This window comes from Lonchura striata, chromosome 2 (assembly GCF_050655825.1).
Source record: "Lonchura striata isolate lonStrDom1 chromosome 2, ASM5065582v1, whole genome shotgun sequence".
Classification (NCBI taxonomy): Eukaryota; Metazoa; Chordata; class Aves; order Passeriformes; family Estrildidae; genus Lonchura; species Lonchura striata.
Window position 1 is genome coordinate 105,389,733 of NC_140704.1, and position 19,648 is coordinate 105,409,380.

Below are 19,648 nucleotides of genomic sequence, written 5' to 3' on the forward strand. Positions count from 1 at the left end.
AAGCACAAAGCAGTCTCCATTTCAATTCAGCATTGCTAGGGAATGGCAGTGCATATCCATCATAGGAAAATGTGCACCCATATGCTCAGTTGAGCTCTGTAAAACCTCACAAGCTACTTTCAAAGGGCCAGGTTCTGGTCTCTTTGCCTAATGAAGTCTCTCCTTAGAAGTCTCATGAAAAGTGGAGTGAAAAATGAGTAAGAAGTGCAAAATTAGTCATACTGTTGATAAGTAGAGCATATTTAGTTAGAGAATTTATTTAAATAAAGCATTTTCAAACTAGTACAAGATGTAGTTGTGTGATGTAATGTAATTAGTGAGGTGGACTACAAAGTTACAAACTCCATTCCTGTTTCCTTTAGAACTAGTGTGAAATTCAGGTGGAAATAGATGTATTTGATAATTAAATGTCAAATTCTTCTGCAAAATATGAAAGATTTTTCTTGCATTAATTAACTCTCCTATATGTATTCTTGCAGTGGTACTGACAGGTGATTAAGACAAGCCAGTAATTTCTAGATAAATTTAGATTTATTCCTGGCAGTTGCTTTTTAACTTTGAACAGTTTTAGTGCTGGACTGCAAAGAACAGATTTTTTCTTTTTACATTTATTTAAGTCACTACACTAAAATAAAATTGATTTATGTGTGGTTTTAATTTGCAAATGTTCTAAATACTTACATATGTGCTTCATTTTATGCTCGGGAATTCAGTGGAGCTACATGTGTCTTAAACTTGTCCATGTGTGTTTGCAAGATTAAGTCAGTGATTTATACAAGTTGTTTAGTTGCCACATTGCATCGTATGCCAGACGTGTCCCTTTCTGTGCAAAAACACAAACAAGGCCCACATACCTCCTATCTCACTAATAATCAAATAATAAAATCCTGTCTAAGACTAGTTTGTGTGTCACTGGTAAAGCCACTCTTCCTTCCAAGCTCTTTTTGTAATGAGAATAATTTGACTGCCCTTGGCTGTATTATTTCTCATATAATGTAGAAAGATGCAATTTTTTTTATCCTTATTACTGCTATGTCTTGTTATATGAAACTGCCCTTTTACTTTGCAGATAGGAGCATGTGGCTATATTGAATCATTAATTGAGAAGAGTTGCTGGGTGATTCAGGCGTTTAGCCTGGCTTGTACAGTTAAAGGCTACCATATTCGTAAGTACACCTTATTTTTCTCCATAGTTTTCCATAAATAAAGAATCACCTTACAATCATATTTAAGTTGTGCCTTTCCTTGATGTATTACCTTTTGAAAAATCTTGGACCTATACTGATTAGCAACACAGAATATTGAAAATATTTCACAGAAACAAGGGGGACAAGTATACAGAGAAAACTACCAACATTCCCATACATCAATCTGCAGCCAGCATTTGCTGTAAATGAACAATTCACAGATATTGGAAATTAACATATTTTCCCATACATGTAGGTGATGTGATGCTCTGGTTTATTGTACATCTTGAGCTAAAAGGTCAGCTCACCATCACTGCACAGACAGGGCACTTCTTCCCAGCTTGCACGCCCTGTGTGCAGTGTGGGCTCCCACTCCTCCCTGTGTACCCGGGTTCAGTGCTTCAAAGGGTAAACCACTTCAGCTCCCTGAAATGGCATGAAAGTGGTAATGTTTCTGCATGCATAGAGAGTTTAGGAATTTTTTTCCTTGTGATTATTCTCATGGGGTGTTAAAAGGAATGGAGTGGATAATGTCTGTGGATGGATGTGAGAGAAGGGATGAATGAGGTACGGAGAGCAAAGCTTTTCACATCTCAGAGAGCTATTAAATTGTCTCCACTTTGTCCTGGATTAACAGTTTAAAAACACCTGCAGGCATTTTTTTGTCTGTTTTTTGGGTTTGGTTTGTTTTTTTCCTGAATTTAAATAGCTGTTCCAGTCTAGTGAGTCTGCAGCAAAATTCTGGTCATCATGATTGAGCCTAATAGGTAAGTGTGGAATAGGGGAAAAGAAAGTAAATATGAAGATGCAAATCACAGGATTAAAGGTGTCCAGGAATTCTTGTGTTATCCAAAACATTTTAGGCAGCAACAGAAACTTAGGCACAGGTTTTCAAACCCTCCCCCTCCAGGGTTTGGGCACAGCAGGCTTTGAAGTTCTTGGAGTTTGACCTTCCAGAGCTATTAGATTGGCTTGCTTGCTTGAAAAGCCAGCTTCGAGCCAGAGCCTGTCCCTGGAGTCCTTCTACTGCCTTCTATAGGGCAGCATAGGCCATGGAGTTTATAGTCCAGCTCCACAAAACCCAGTTTTAATTTTTTAATATCCCCAAGAGAGTTGTCTTACAGAGAATAAAGAAATAAAGACATAGCCCAAGCCAAAATCTAGGGGTAGGAGGAATGGGATTTCCTCTCTGCCTGTCTCCTCCTACCCCAAAGGAAGCAGTTTTGTGGTTTCAAATATTTCTTCTCTTATGCAATGGAAAGGAGCATTGAACAGAGTTGTGGAGAGGAAAAATAAAAATATTAGATGGTGGCAGTCAAAAAGTCATTTTGACAAAAATAAACCACTTATTTCTCCTGTTGATAGTGTTATTAATTAAAAAATGAGAGAAAAAGTCACTCTGAAGAGAAGAGAAAAAAAATTATATATGCCATTTTAGGAAACACTGAAATCAAATAATTCAGTGTGACAAAAAAATATGCCTTTTCCATTCTTTGTTTTCAAGTACATACTAAAGTAGGGTGAATTTATATGCAAATGGTTCACTTCTAATTAATTCACTTGTGGGACAGTAGCACATGGGACATCACATTGTCAGAAACTTTTCAGTTTGTTGTAAAAGAAATTATGCTATACCTCAAATTGAAATGCATGACAATTTTCTTTAGGAAAATCTAAAAGAATTCAAATACTTTTAAAGGCTAGGATTATTTAATTGATTAAACATTATGAAAGCATTCTTTACACTGATGGTGTCTTTTTCCAGCAACGAGCAACCCAGACTGTAAACTGCCCAGTGGAGAAGCAGGAATCATTTGGGACAGTATATGTTTTGCTTTCCTGTTGCTGCAAAGAAGAGTCTTTATGAGTTACTACTTCCTTCATGTGGTTGCAGATATAAAAGCTTCTCAGATATTAGCATCAAGGTAAAAGAAAATTTAAAAGAAATTAAATTAAACAGCTCAATTCTCTCATGGCGGCAGTACTTAACTGTTTACAATAGGTAGTACAAAAACAGTCCTTTAACATTGATTTAAACAATCCATACTAAATTCATAATTTAAAACCCAGCTTTGAAACAAGAAAACAAATTAATTGAGAATCAAATAGAAATTAAAAAATTCTTTCTACCAAATACCATGTGCTGCTCCTATTAAAAGCTCTGAAATTGTGTTGCAGCATTCTCTCAACATTGATATGCATGAGAGAAATGCCAGAATTTCTAAGTCTTGGAAAGAAAACATTCTGTTGTCAGAGCCTGTTTGGGGCAATTGTCCTTAGAAATCCTTTCTCAATAAATGTTGCAAGAGGGGGATGACAGGAAAGTTCTTACATCTGGCTTGGGAGGAAAAGGGAGCACTTTTGGGGAGTGTCACATCACTGAACGCTGACTAGGTTTGGCAAGGAAGTGTTAACCTTGTTGGGCCTGTTACACCATCACTAGCACAAAACATTCTTCTGGTTTATAATATGAAGGCAGATGAGGAATGAAATACTGTTTTTAATTTCCATAAGGTTTCCAAGAAATTACTTTTGTTAATATTGGAATAAATGTATTGTGGCTTTTTTTTTTTCCTCAAAAGACATATGGACATTGATTTCTGACTGTGTTTCAGGGCAAAATTTGGCTTGCATGTGACAAAATGAAGTATTTTTTATCTTCCTCTTCCAGGGATCATGTTAAGAAGGGGACATGTTTAGCTTCCTATAATAAACAAAATTCAGCACTGTAAAGAGAGCTACCAAAAGACCTACACCTCCATGCCACATTGCATTAGGTTTTTGTTCTGGAGTGAATTTCAGTGCTGATGCCCAATTATGCTGGATAATAGAATTTTTGTACTCATTTTATACCTCTTTTGGTGTGCTGGGTTCACAGTGAAAACAGCATAAAGCAAAATCATGAATATCAAAATACATCCTATATAGGGAAATGTGCTTCCAGAAATGAAGAGTGGACTTCTAAAATTATAGCTTTTCTTACTGAATTTCTGACAAAATAAAGACTTTCGATATAGGCTACTTCTTTGAGAGGGACTTTTGGATTCTTTTAAGAGCCTTAAGGGTTCACATGTAAATTAGGAAGAATGCTCATAACATTCAAATCAAGAAACTGATTACATTTCTAATGTAATAGAGTGGAAAGCCATATTCTTTTGGCACACCATAAACTTGCTCAAGGCTTTGTAATGTCAGATTGAAAACACCATAATTTTCAGAGGGTAAAAGTGAAACAATATACGCTCACCATGGCCCTGGATAAAGCTGAAACTTGCTCACAACTTCCAGGAGGACTGAGGCAGGAGATTGAGGTGATTATAATGCTGAAATGACTGTAAAGAAATCCTGCGGATGTGCAAGAAATTCTTCCTCAGCCTTGAACCTACTTATGTTTTGTGTTTTGAGGACTGGAAACTGAATTTCTTGGGCAGATGATAGAGGAACATACAGGCTGAGTAGGATTCACAACATTTGGCCCCAGAGCTTGAAATTATTGTCTGTAAAGATTCTACTATTTTAGAGCAACTGATTGTTTCTTTCAGGCACAGGATTAGTTTTGTTTGATGGTCATGTATAGAGGGAACATAGAATTCTCTGTGATTATTTGCCATAAGGAAAGCTTAGAAACATGTAACATATCCTCTTCTTTCTCTTTTCCTCTATCCCATATCTGATGTAGGGGTGCTGAGCTTTTTCAGGCTACAATTGTCAAGGCTGTAAAGGCAAGAATTGAAGAGGAAAAAAAATCAATGGATCAACTGAAAAGACAGTATGTATTTAATACATTTATATATATACACACACACACACACACACACACATATATATATATGCATATTTCTATGCATATACATATACCTATTTAACTGATTGCTGGTATTTATCTAGCACTTTCTTTGATAGAAACCCTCTCTTCTGATATTTATCCAGCACTTTCTTTTATAGAAATGCTTTACCATTATTACAATTTTGTTCTGTATATCTCTTATCTGTATTCCTCGGAAGATTTGTTGCATGACTGCTCTTTCTGTTTTATTTGTGGTTCATCCTGTAGTGTTTAAGTGCAAAATATATGTTTACCTTCACTGAAAATATTTGCATTCAGTTCAAGTGGCCTGGAGATCCTTTCTCTTTATACAGCCCATAAGTCACTTTGGTTTCTCTTGCATGCTTCTTAGGTAACTGCAGAAAGTTCCAAAAAAAAAGTTTCAAAGCTCCTCCACTCTGATGTATGGAAAGCCCTAACTGCTTCCTAACCACGCGTCAAAGCCCACTCACAACAGTTTCTTCCACCCTGCGTAGCAGAAGAATCATCAAAGATTTCAGGGACTCTATTTTCTACCTATATAGAATCCCATAATCATTGAATTGTTTGAGTTGGAAGGGAAAAATCTAAAGGTCACCTAGTTCAACCCCGCTGTAATGAGTAGGGACATCTTCAAAGAGACTGATTTGCTCAGAGCTCCATCCAGCCTGACCTTGAATGTGTCTGGGGATGAATCACCCACCACCTCTCTGGGAAACCTGCTCCAGGTTTTACCACTCTCATTGTAAAAGCATCTTCCTTGTAGCCAATCTAAAGCAATCCTCCTTCTGTTTAAAACAATTGCCCCTTGTCCTCACAACAGGCTGCAAAAATGTTTGGGTCCATCTTTCCTGTAATCTCTCTCCAAGTACTGAATTGCTGCAATAAGGTCTCTCCAGAGCCTTTTCTTCAGGCTGAACAACGCTAATTGTCACAACCTTTCCTTATAGGAGAGGTGCTTCATCCTCTAATCACCTTTCTGGCCCTCCTCTGGACTCTCTCCAACAGGTCCAAGTCCTTCCTGTGCTGGATGCAGCACTGTGGGTGGAGTCTCATGAGAGCAGAGGTGCAGAATCCTCTCCCTCAGCCTCCTGCCTGCTCTGGTTTGGATGCAGCCTGGGACACAGCTGGGTTCCTGGGCTGGGAGTGCCCACTGAGGCTCATGTCCAGCCTCTCACCCATCAGCACCTCCTCTGACTGCTCTCAATCAGTTCATGCCCCAGCTTGTGTTGATATCAGAAGTTGCCCTGACCCAGGTGCAGCACCTTGAATTTGGTTTTAACTTCATGAGGTTCCTGTACACCAGCTTCTTGAGCTTGTCCAGATCCCTCTGAAATGCATCCCATCCTTCAGCTGTGACAACAGCACCACAGAGCTGGGTGTCATCTGCAAACTTGCTGAAGGTACACTTGATGATCCCACTTCATCCCCAGACAGCAAAAATAGCACTGGACCCCAAGGGACACAATTTGTCACTGATGTCCATTGAGACAAATGATCTTAAAGGGTGAAGATGTAATACAAACAGTGCAGGAACAGCCAAATCCCTGGTTCAGAGTGGCAAGTTTCAGGAAAAGCACTGCATTAGGTAGAAGTCCTTTTTTTCTCAGTGCTTTAAAATATGATAGTGGAGTGGAAGAAAGTAAACCAGTCATGACAGCAGGAAATCCAGCTCTCACTGACACAGAGTGAACATCTGTGCTTGGTCCTCCCAGCCATGTAATTCCTTCTGTTTAAGGGTAGGACTAACAGCAGTGTGGAATATGTGTGTGTATATGCATGTGTTTAATGCTTGTTTTCCAGAGTTGGTGAGGTGTAAATCTAACAAGATTTTTCCTTTTGCTAGAATGGATCGCATCAAAGCCAGGCAGCAAAAATACAAGAAGGGTAAAGAGAGGATGCTAAGCATGAACCAGGAGTCCTCAGAGGGGCCGGAGATTCGGAAGGTTTCGGAAGAAGATGATGAAGGTACCATTAGCTACTCCTTTACCATATTTGCATAAGGATCTGCTAGACCTGCTAGTTGGACAAATGATAAATTTTTCTTGAAAACTACCAGCATGTAACAACATTGTTAGCTGAGTATCAGTTTCAGGCTCGATTCAGCCAAAAAACAAACAACAACAACAACAACAAAAAAAAAAAAAAAATCTGTGTTATGTACTATAACAAGGTTTAGCGAAAATGGCTTGCTTTGAGGATATTTTTGGTTAACTTCAGGCTGTTGGCAAAGAGCTGAAAAGAGTCAGAGGTTTGTTTTGATATAAATCATTATCTATAAAACAGTTTTACAGATAGGTAGCACCAACATTTTCCCAGAAATGTTTGCTGGATGCTGTTCTGGGGTTTTATTCAGTCACCAAAATGTTTGTGTGCTTTTAAATGTTATTTAACGTCATGGACACAGATAAAATCATACTTATCTAGTGCCACATTTCCAGCATTGACCTGGGGTCAGAACTTACTGGATTTAAAAAAATTTGGAGCCTGAAACGTAAGGGGATTTGAGAGGAGAGAAATTTTTTTCCTCTTTAAATTACAGTCAACTGTGACAGTATATTTTAAAACACTAAACCAAACTTTTCAGCTGTTTTAGAGTGGAATGCTGTTTTAACTACTGCATAAATCAGAGTACTTCTGCTTAGTAGTCATGGTTTTGAATTATTTTAATATTAAATGTACTCAGTAGACCTAACATCTGACGTGCTCAGGAGATTTTAGCTCTTTTGAGAGAAATTTAAAATTATTAATCAGTGTAAGAAATATGTTTCTCATTTTGTAAAATTAATATTTGAACATATTTTATTTTAGGAGATGCAGACAAAGAGAAAGCCAAGGGCAAAAAAAAGCTGTGGTGGCGGCCTTGGGTTGATCATGCTTCCAGTAGGTTTTCTCAATCCTCTTACAAATATGTGGATTTAACCCTTATATCCTTGACCAGAATGAAGGCATTCCCATAGCCTCTTTGTTTTACGCCTGATTTTGTGATTGTGACTTGATAGAAGGCTTGGGTTTTTTTTAAAAAAGTGATTTCTACTTTCTAATCTTCAAATAATTTAACTATATTTTGGATTTCTGTGTGTTGGAAGCATAGCTAGCTCATGATTCTTTGACAATTGTTAGAAAAATAGCAAATCAGATAAACATGTGCTGAAAAGAATCTGTCTTGACCTCAAAGGTTGCAACTCCCCAATACTGCAGAGCTCAATATATTTAACAATGTGAATGTGAAATTTTGACAAGGCATTCTATGATTAGTTATAATTTCTTTTTCATAAACACATATCATACATAATTTCTTTTTCATAAACACATATCATGCATCTTTTTATGGTTCATCAGTCATTGTAGTATCAACTGTAGCAATCTGAGCAGAACAGTAAGGCAGGAAGACATAGAATAGGCTGTGTAGAGCTCAGCTCCCTCTCTCTGATGACACTTCAATGTGTTGTTGATGCCTGTTGTTTTGGTATTTCCATTTTTTTAGTGTTTATGTGAGAGCAAAAATGTCAATCATATAATTGGTGCATAATGATATTTTAATGTGTTTGTAGCCTAGCCCAGTCATATGATAGACTTCTTTGCTATGTTATGCACTTGGTAGAACAGGAAAGTTGAGTAGGCTGCAAGCTCAAATCAGATGTCCTTCAATTGGATGTTTCTTGAATGAAATCAGACATTAACTGTTTAGTAATGTCTGAAAATGGAAAAAAAAAAAAAAAACTTAAATGCAGGGCATTGATCAGAGTTAAATCATAGAAACACAGGATCACAGAATGTGCTGAGTTGGAAGGGACCCATCGGGGATCATCCAGTCCAGCTCCTGGCCCTGCACAGGACCATCCCCAAGAATCACACTGTGTGCTGAGTGCTTTGTCCAAACACTTCTTGAACTCTGACAGGCTGGTGCTGTGACCACTTCCCTGGGGAGCCTGCTCCAGTGCCCAACCACTGTCTGGGTGAAAAACTTCCTGATATCCATCCTAAACCCCCTTCATGCATTAAAAATATGAATGTCTATATTGTGTTTGGTCATTTACTTTAAGAGCTACTCCAAGTCATAATCTTACGCATCTACATACTGCTTCATTACCTATGTGTATTTATTTATAAATTCAGCAGACATGTATTTGCCAGCAGTGTTTACCGAAACATGGGATCTTTATTTCTATCAAGTCACAAGTAAACTGTGCCTCTATTTTTATTTTTCTAAAGGGCACATTGCCACTTTAGAGAGACCTATCCTTTTCAAAAGCCTTATGAAAATAAAATTCCTGTCCCATAATTTCATTAGAAAAACAATGAAAAAACAGATTAAAACTATAATTTGTGAGTTTTTTCTATAGAATTTCAACCTATCATGACTTTGAAGGAATTGGATATGGTCTCTTCTTTATTCACTACTGGTTTTGTAGTAAGAAGAATTGCACAGAGAGATATTGACTTTGGCTTTTACTTATTTCATCCTCATTATTTAATGTTCTTAGATGGCAAGTTGCATTTTGGTGTTTAAATATTGAGCATTCTTGAAATTATTTACTGCAATAATGCAAAACCTTGTGGGAAACATCAGACCTTGACCCTACAAGTAGCAGTTTCCTGCCACGTGCCTTCTTGCATCCATACTCAGTGAAGCATGGCACTGACAGTAGGTGTTTACAAGCATGCAGACTGGGAATAGACTGATATTCCACACTCATTCTTTTTGGAACACCTCTGTAACTGCAGCATTCTGCACCATTCTTCATCTCAGTAAATGGTTTTGTGGGTGTATATATGCATACATTGAAGTCACTCAAGCTTGAAGTTTTAAATTTAGATTTTTATTGTTATTTTTATATCACTTGTTATAATTTTATTGTGCGGAAAGAGACCTCATTTTGTATATCATAGCAATTAAAACAGTCATGAATTTGGGTCTGAGTAAATCAGATAAAAATATCAGTAAGGATTTCTTCATTGACAGTCACTTAAAATCTCCCTTGTAGGGTGGTGTGGCTTCTCCTGTGCTTGTGGATTATTTTTGAGGTCCCACAAAGATCAGCAGGAGTTAGGACCACATGCTTAGATTCTCCTGGGTCACACAGTGGTGTCTGATGTAGTGCAAAAGATGGTGACCTCAGCTGTCCTGGGGAGCACTTTCCCTTTGGGCACAAGCAGATGATGAGATGCTTTCTCCTGCATGGTTCCTCTTTTGCTTCCTCCATCTCATCCCACAAAAAGCCTGTACGTCCCTTTTCTCAGTAGGAGGAAGCCACATTTTGCAGTACAAGCGGAGTCTCTCAAGTCCAGTCTGGCCATGAATTGTGTTGCTAGTAGAACTTGGTCTCTTCAGGAAGCCTTGTAGGTGACTGACATGCCACTTGCTCCATTTTGATGTGTGCAAGAATGCATTATTGCTATTCAATCATACCTCTCTCTTGAACTGTGAAAGGGATGTAACTGCTGTGCTGGAGGGTCCCTAACCTAAAAATTTTGTAGGGAGATCAATGTAGTTTTATTTGCTTCCAGATCAGACATTCCAAGCCTGACTGAGTGCTACTCTGAGCTTTACAAAGCTGCACAGCCATAGAGGTTTTCCCTAATGTCAAACCTTATCCAGCTGATCTTCTGCAATTGAAAATTTCTGTTGCTGACTACAAGATACCATTTTATGAAAGAGAACTGCAGAGTGCTGGCTCTTAAAATACTTTTGTCTCTTCAATGCATTTAAACGGGCCTTCTTGGAAGGCTCAGCACCAAAAAATCCATTTCTTTCATACAAGAAATTTCCAGACTTTTTTTTCACCTCAGTGCAACAATTGGAATGGCTGAAGTGGACTTTCTGTCCCTCTGCAGGGCAATCGTAGATGCTAAAAATCATAAGTGGGCACATGAAGCACAAAATTCCCTCTGTGAGAGAGTTTTAGATGGCAAAGTTATGATCCAAAGATCAGTTCTGGCAAATTTCACAGTCTTACCCTGAGGTTTGTAAATAGTTATATGTGATCATCTGTGCACACAGGATCTATGTAGAATTCAAGGTATGATTGAATTACAACTGTTACCTTTCCAAAAACCTGTAATGATTGATAGATACAATTTTATATAAATATATATTGCTTCATATATCCAGATTTTGTAAATTTTCATCTAAATAACTCTTTTTTCAAATATTTCAGCTTAAATGTGGCAATTACCAGTTTTCACTGCTGAATGTAATGCTGTGATTTTTATTTTTCTCTTGCTAATTATGTTATTTTTATTTCTTTTGTTTCCCTTGTTTATTCATGTAGGCCTGTTGCCATCTGTGAAATAAAAACATTGCTTCTGTTCAAGGATATAAGGCCTAGCTTAATCACTGTGTACCTATGCTGTATCAAGGTTTCAGAATCATTCTGAATCCATGGGCAAAAAATTGAAACTCATTTCAATCATATTAATAGAATCCAAGTCATTTGTTTTAAACAAGCCAGGGTTTTTCATTACCTCATCAAACTAATACTATCCCATTGCCTAGTTTAAAGGATTCCCTCAGTGTTTTAAAGAGAAATTCTGTATTTTTTGTCCAGTGGTACTGTTCACGTAAGTTCATTTACTTACCTGCTGGGCTTTTTTTTACTCCCTCAAATAATCCTAAATCCCCAATAAATGCAGACTTAATTGTCATTTTTCTCTAAAAATGTAACCTTGTAACTTGATAAATTTCAATCCTTTTCTTTACATTTTCTTCTTATAGGGATGCTTTCCTTAGTTCTTGTATAGTTCTTATTCATGCCCAAAGTATTGCAGACTAACATCAAATAAATGGCCTGAGACCTTTTCACCTCTTGCTTCTTCTCTGTTTTCACCTCTCCTGGTTATGAATTTTTAAATGACTGGCTACCTGTTATAGGTCTTGGGGGAGTTGAGAATAGAACTTTTCAGAAAAGTAAAAAAATATTTTGTTTCACTTAGTGGTCAGAAGTGGAAATTATTATTTGTTTGAGACGGATAGTGAAGAAGAAGAGGAAGAGGAAAAAAAAGAAGAGGAAGAGCCTCGAAAAAAGTCAGCTTTTCAGGTACTTTATAGTAATTTGCTCTCTCATTGACATCTGGAAAAAATGTACATTTCTCATAGCACAGGCACATATGTTAAAGCTGCCAGTTCCTCTAAAGTAGTCCTGAAAAGTATTAGAAATTAAATTTCTTGCTACTTTAAAATGTAAGTTTGTTTTATGCTTTAAGCACTGCCACATTCCTACTGAAACTATACTAGTGTATAGTTCACTTATGCCTGTAGATAACAAAAATGCAAAAAATAAAGGTTAAGAACCCAAGCTTTACCTTTTTCTCCATTGTAATAAAGACAGTTGAGGAAGCTGACTTGCTTCTGATACTACTATGGAATGCCTCCAGTGGTTTTTAAGTTTTGAGGAATTGTTATTCCATGAAGAAATAATCCCCAAAATAAACATGTTTTCATGAAAAAGAATATATACTTAATAAAAAAAAAAAATCATTGAACCCATAGGGCCAGAGAAATATATCCTTGGATTAGAAAGAGCTTGACATTTAACATTATGAAAGGAGACTACATACATTTATTTTCTTTCATTTTCAGGGTAGTGTTAATTAATATATTTGCATTTTTAGTGCCAGACTGTGCTGATGCAGGACAACATTGTAATGTTAAAAAGATATCTGAGGTTTCCTATCTGATTTCCTCCACGTGGACTGGTTGGTATTAGACAATAACAGATACTGAATGCAGTGGCTTAAATGAAGAACATGGGTAAAGAAGTTAGTGAAATACTCCTATTTTGGGTATTGCTTATGGTTTTATAAGATTCAAGTTCCACTTGTGGAAGAATTTTTTTTTTAAATGCTGCAGAAATGTTTCAGGTCTGTAACTTTGAAATCTTAATCAAAGAAGCATCTTTTTCCAGCTGAATATTCCCATCCAGATGCAACCTCACATCACTGCAGAACTGGCTCATTGCGGAACACTCAACCCAAACAAGAGCAAGAAACTCCCTCCATGCTTTTCTGTTCCCTAAGCCAAAATCTTTCAAACAAAACTTCCCAGACAGAATTACTGAATTACAAGAAGTAATATTTTATTTAACTCATTAATAAAATGTGCCTTTGGTTTTTATACTAACACTACATTACATTGCCAGTTGGTTACATTTGTTAAATTGCCTGCATGGCAATGACACGACAAAAAAATAAATCTGGCCTTAATAAAGGCAAAACAAATCTAGATCAAAATACTGTGATAACTAAATTTTGTTTTCTAGTATTGCACTATTTTTTTTTAATTTGTTTTGCATTTGACTTACCTGGGGCCACAGAAATGGCTAATGACTTTCTAGGTTGTTTTTCTTTCTGGTTTTCATGCAGGTATAGAAACAAGTTTACATTCTTGTTTCTGCTGATTTTTAAAAAAATTGGTGATAGCATTTCTTACAGATGTGCTGGTGCCAAGCACTGAGTTAAAGAGTTCTAAACTTGAGGTCAGAAGTTAACAAGATTGTTTCATTTATGCTGGGATTTGGGTTTTTTGTTCATCTCAGTCCTGAAACTATCAGTTTAAGGATGGAGGATCTGTTGATTAATTCAAAATTTGGTCAGATGTTCAGGATAGGTGGCCTGTTCTGCAATATGTGCAGTATAAATATACTGGATGGCTTTATATAAGCAGAGAAGTGTATAAAACAGAAAATTGGTTTTCTTCACAAAGACTTTGTTCATACTGTGGTCATCATACTTTCTTTGCCTTCCAGCATCATGCACAAGGTCTTAGTAAAAATACTAGCCAAGTGAACTTTGATGCAGATTCTGTGGAAGAATTACTTGAATGTATGATCTTTCAGTGTAAATTGTGTGTAGTAGCCCCTTCAAGAGTTAACTTGGAGATGTTAAATATTAGAGAATGCATGCAGTTAAGAGTCATATTATTGCAATTTTAATGTGAACAACATAAATTATTTTTTCTCATATTGAAGTTTATGAATGTAAATTTGTTCTTAGTATTCTAGATACAGTAATTAAAGAGATCCTTTTTATTAATATTTTCTGCCTTTCTACTAACTAGTCTTGCTTTGTCCTTCTTTATAGAGAGCTATTGGAAAATTTGCTTCAGCCATTTTAGCCTTGCCAAAGTCTATCATTAAACTACCCAAAACTATTCTTCAGTATTTAATCAAAGCAGCAAAGGTACATGACATTTTTCAAATGCTCAGTATGTGACCCGCCTTATATTTCCTGATGTAGTGTATATACACCTCTGTCCTCATCTGCATTTTTCCTCTTATATGAATTAATTTTAAAAAATGATGACAGCTAAATTCTCATTCCTAGTAAATGCAATGCATTTCATAATTTTGGAGTGGTCAAATCAAAAGAAAAGAGGTCTATCCTTTTTTTACATATAACCCCAGAGAGAAAATGCAGACCAAAATTCTTATTTTCTTTTCATACTGATTTACAAGATGGTCACATCAAGTTGCATGTATCTTATGGATGCAGTGGTAATTGACCTCAGAAAGCTGGTGAAAGGTTTGTTAAACACACATTCTGCTCCAAACCCCTTTTTAGCTTTCTACTCTTCTGGCCTTTATCATCACAAAAAAGACTTGTCCATCTTCTCTCTTGCCCTGCTTGAATACATTTATTATTTCCTAACTTTGGGCACTGAGTATCATTTTCCACTCCATATGTAACGTGACTTTTGTAAGGAGTGAATGTTACAGATTGAGAGTACCAGCTCCAAAGCCTAAAAGATATTAAATTGGAAGTTTCTGCAGTGGTAGAAATCTAAACTAATATCCACCCAGTATCCTCTTAAAATACCTCTTAAACTTATAAATCAAATTCCTTTTCTTAATTCTAACCCCCTTCAAAGTCTGCCTTTTAGCTCTAATTTCTTTATTCACGCTATAATTGTGGCTAGCATACACTTTCACAGTGAAATGACAATAGAATATGTTGACGGTTTCTGACTTCCATTAAAGTAATATGGTGTTAGCTCATTTAAGTATCACCATTCCCCCAGAGCACCTTCATTAGAAAACACCTGTTACAAAGCAAAGGGAAACCAGGGCCTCTGATCCCACAAATTTTCTCATGTGCTGCTTGTTTGGAACAACTCAGACACACAAAATTAAATGCACAGACTTGGAGAGATTTGAGAGAGGACCTTCTTCTCAACAGTATCAAAATAATTTCCTCTCCATGGCTGTGCACATTCACAAAACAAAGCATTTTTCCCTTTTAAAGTAATTTAACATCAGTTTAACAGTTTCAAAATAATACTTTAAATGTTCCAAAGTGATTTGCATAGGAAAATTCTAAAAATATAAAGAAATAAATAGAAATTTTACCATTCTGTCCTATGAGGGGCAATTCCAGCTTCACTGAGATAAACATGTGTTGTTGCCACCATCTGCATGTTTGTGCTGTGAATTAATTAAATAGTGCTGTTTTGTTACTGTGCTTTTTCAGCCTCTTGCCTGCATCTTTGTGCTTCCCTGCCCACTCTCTGCCAGTGACCTCTGTTGCTTAGAAATAGAAGACAATTGAAGATAATTACCATTATTCAATGAAAACCATTAAATGAGCAAAAGAACACCTTTTCCCCTAAAGAACTGTGGAGAAGATAAAATTACTTTCGTTTCTGCTATTGACATAAATTTTATGTCACATAGGGTTAAAAGATACAAGTTTTGTTCCTTTTTTCTGTAACCTTCCTTCAACCTTAAGTTGAACTATAAAAAAGTTACATTTCAGTAACTTTCCTTTTACTTTTTGGGTTTTGTTACCCACACTGCTATATAATTTATAAATATTTTGGGCCAATTCCAATGCTTCATGCAGTCATACAGGTCAACAGACTGTTGACCTGAGTGAGTGCTGTGAGCAGGATTTTGTCCCATTAAATACCTTGGATAAATAGGTAAGTATTACTGTCTTCATTTTTCAACTGGAAAAACAGTGGCAGAAGGATTCGTAAGTGACTTATCTGAAACAACATTATTAAAATCAGGAAACAATCTGAGGAATTCCTGAGTGCCAGTTTTGGGACCGTGTATAGATAAGTAATCTATGAACATTCCACTGGGATATACAGAGTGGGGAAAATACCTAAGCTGTGAAAAATACAGTTACCTGTACAGGGATATCTCTACATCTTTTGATGTTTTAATTAGTGGATTGTAGCACTTTCTCTAAAAGTTTTGTTTGCTCTGTATCCTGCCTGTGATGTGATAAAGTAGTAATACAGAATAGAGGGATTCAGACAAGGTAGCCCATATACACAAAAAGGTATTAATTCCCAACGTTCAGAGCATACATTTTTGTGGATTCTAATGAAGCTTGGGTCACCCACAAGTATTTTCACATTTGGTTTTACACTTACAAAAATAGCATATGAAAACTCAGCAGATCTGCAGGGAAGGTGTTTGATTTGGGATTAAAAATATTTCCTTGCCCCCACAGGTCTGAATGCATTTACTCAAACTATATAGTCCTGCTTGTAGCTTATTTTATGGCTTACTCTCAGAACATGAGGAACCTTGATATAAATGAGTTTTTTCCTTCTAGTTTGTTTATCAAGCCTGGATAACTGACCCTAAAACAGCTCTACGACAGAGGCGCAAAGAGAAGAAAAGTTTTGGGAAAGAGAAGAGAAGGCGAAAAGAATCTGGGGATGGTAGGTAGCCTTTTCCATTTAAAAAAATAGAATATTAACTGTTGCCTGTTGTTCCTGGTAGTGAAAGACAGACAAGGTTTAGAGGAGAAGTGCTCTCAGTGCTGGCTAGGAACTGAAAAAATGAGTTAACTTTGGCTGGTGTTATTTTCCTGCACCAACCCATGGCAAGGTCAGCGACAGCCACGTCCTTCTGCTCTGCATGGCACACTTTGAGGGAGGTACAGGGGAAGATGGGATATATCTATTTTCCATGGAGTTGCAAGAAATGCCCAGAACTTCTGTTGAGTAGGAAGACTTAACGCATTGCGGAAAACATCAGTTATGTAAAAGTACTTGTGGTAGTATTTGCAATAGTAAATTGTAAAGACATAACTTTATAAAGAAAATAACCTGGAACTTAACAGGATACCTCCAGAATACAGGAGTGTAAACTATAGGCATTTGTCAGAGCAAGGACATTACCCTTTCACTTCCTCATATCATAAAAAAGTTCATCTTTCTGTCCAGGTTAGAGTTCACCAAAGTCAGTCTTTTCAATGGGCAAGTCATGTGCATTCCCAGGGAAAGGTGCTGATGAACTATTTCATGAGGGAATCGCCAAACACCTGTGGTTCAAGTGGAGCTGTAAAAAAAAATTCCATTAAATAGATACATATTATTTATTTTGGCCACATTTCTTATATTGTTCCCTAAAGAAGCTTGAGTTGATACATGAAGAAGAATATAAAGAATTGTTTTTCCCTTTCCATGTTGCAGTCACTAAGGAACCCAAATATCCACAAACCCGTAAATTCAGTAGATAGTGAATGGAAAACATGCAAATGTTGATTTGGTTTTAGTGGCAGTGTAAAATCTTTCATGCCTCTGAAGAAAACACCAGTTTATAAGTGGTTTATGTATCTTGATCTTTTTCTCCATTTTTCAGCTAAAAAATAGAAATTCAAAAGCTTTTCTGGTCAGTATGGACAGGGAAGAGAGGGACCCATACAGGTTTAATCATCTGGACATTTCCTCCATTTGGCATCTTTACTTGTCAAAAGGAAGGAATTTATAATTGGGCTTCTGCCACTGAAACTGCAGCTGCAATTACTGTGCATTAGATAGTAGGAGGAGCACTTGTTTGTCCTTCATTTCTGCCTGGGATTCCACAATACTCTTTGGCTACAGGCTCCATAAATGCACGTGGTGTTGTCAAAACAACACTGCTGCTTCCTGTCAGCCTGAAGGTCCCACTCAATTCCTTCAGGTTTGGTGGCCAGAGGCCGGAAAAGATCAGAGCACTGCTCAGGTTGCCCTTTCAGGAGATGAAGAAATGAGCTCAAGTGTGAGTTAGCAGAAGGTGAGACTGCTGAGTGTGGCAGAGGAGCAACTGAGAAACTATTTGGGTTTGCACCATCAGACGATCTCACTCAGCAGCTTATCTAGTAAGAAAACACCACTGCAAATTACAGGAGAGGGATGGTCATCCATGAACACCTTCACTTTTGAGAGGGATGGTCATCCATGAACACCTTCACTGACAGGGCTGTCTCTTCACTTGAGTGCTTTGGAAATGGAAATGTGCTTTCTGTTATGGTGGTAGGTGAGGAACCAGTCTCTACTGCTTAGTAACTGCAGCATTCTCTAGCTTGAACGGCATTTACACCAGCACTTCTGTAGGTGTAACACTCACTGGTTTGCTCGTGCCTTGCAGGAGGAGGCAATGATGCAGACTGTGAGGACAGCGAAGAAGAACCTGTCAAGAAGAAATCTGATGGACCAGGTATAGAGGCAAAACAAGGGTTTCTCTGCTATTACAATGCAGCTGTGACCAGTGGCCTGTCACAGAGACAGCATTGCAGTGATCCACTCTGATGCAGTAAGAGCTTCCTAACTACTATCAGATTTTATATTGCAAGATTTACAAGCCTTGAGCATAGGAGCTTCTGGTTCTGGATTATTAGCTACTGCACTCACTCTCTAAATACTTTAGCAGATACACCTGCCAGCTCAGACTTGATCACTGCTGTGTATTTTACTTACAGAATAACTTAAGCTAAGATTCTAGACTTGACTGCACACAGACCTGTGTTGAAATCTCCATTGATTTTGAGTGTGTTTCAGCAAGGTTACTATAATGCTTTTCTTGGTACTCACCCATTCAGCACGGCACTGTTATCACCTCTAAAAAAATTACACATTTCTGATCTTACATGTTCTCATTCAAAATCAGACTTAGGGCAGTTCTGTACAACAGAAGAAATGCCAGCAGTTCCCAGGATGTTGCCCACATTCAAATTTTTCCTGCAAAGAAATTTAATAGATCATAAATCCAACCTTGGCTTCTTGTTTCTAACTGGAGTAAAGGAAGAAAACAGACTCTCCTCTTAAGTAGGAGCCATCTTCATCATGGCTTACCTTCAATGAGACTTCATCATCAAGAGCTACTTTTCTTCTCTATATAACATTGTTTCCCACAGTTCTGGTTAGAATCCAGAACTGAGTGTCCCTGAGTGACTTACAGGGTAGAACAGGCTAAAAGGATGTGGGAGGTATAATTTCTATCTCACAAGAGCAGTGGTCTCAAATAAATGGGCTGCTTTGCTATGAGAAAGGGGAGGAGAGAGGGAAGTTGGTGGGTTTGTTATTTGTTGCTTAATGGCAATGCAGTTATCTGTCTTAAAACACTGAAGTGAATCACACAAATGCATCTCTAGGGATGTAGTTGGTGCTACACAGGAGCTAGGGGAAAAAGATGGGGGTTTATAATTAATTTATATTGGAAATAATACATTTAAAGTGCTTTATATTTTTGTTGAAATACTTTGGCTGTTCCTAGGTAAAATTTGTTAAAGAAGACGCCTAGAAAAATTAGCCACTAATTGGTAATAAATCATTGATATCATTAGTAACCTTAGATTGAATCTCACACTCTCAGGCAGAGAGAAGCATTCCCTGCACAAAGTAAGCATTTGTTTTCCATTTTGGAGATGTTTAGATGCA

The 19,648-nt window shown here is 37.2% G+C and overlaps 1 protein-coding gene across 13 annotated transcripts in view; it reads left to right on the top strand.

The window, feature by feature from the left end:
* PIEZO2 (piezo type mechanosensitive ion channel component 2) overlaps positions 1-19,648 on the top strand; it is a 284,271-nt gene that overhangs the window by 231,419 nt on the left and 33,204 nt on the right. For 11 of the 13 annotated variants that reach the window (XM_077784376.2, XM_085571904.1, XM_085571903.1 and 8 more), the window contains 9 exons: positions 1,070-1,166; positions 2,953-3,112; positions 4,867-4,956; positions 6,839-6,960; positions 7,804-7,875; positions 11,929-12,032; positions 14,074-14,172; positions 16,558-16,666; positions 18,360-18,428. In XM_077784376.2, coding sequence (XP_077640502.2) covers positions 1,070-1,166; positions 2,953-3,112; positions 4,867-4,956; positions 6,839-6,960; positions 7,804-7,875; positions 11,929-12,032; positions 14,074-14,172; positions 16,558-16,666; positions 18,360-18,428 — 922 coding nt within the window. The remainder of the gene's footprint in view (positions 1-1,069; positions 1,167-2,952; positions 3,113-4,866; positions 4,957-6,838; positions 6,961-7,803; positions 7,876-11,928; positions 12,033-14,073; positions 14,173-16,557; positions 16,667-18,359; positions 18,429-19,648) is intronic. The other 2 variants (XM_085571908.1, XM_085571913.1) reach the window with 1 other exon arrangement.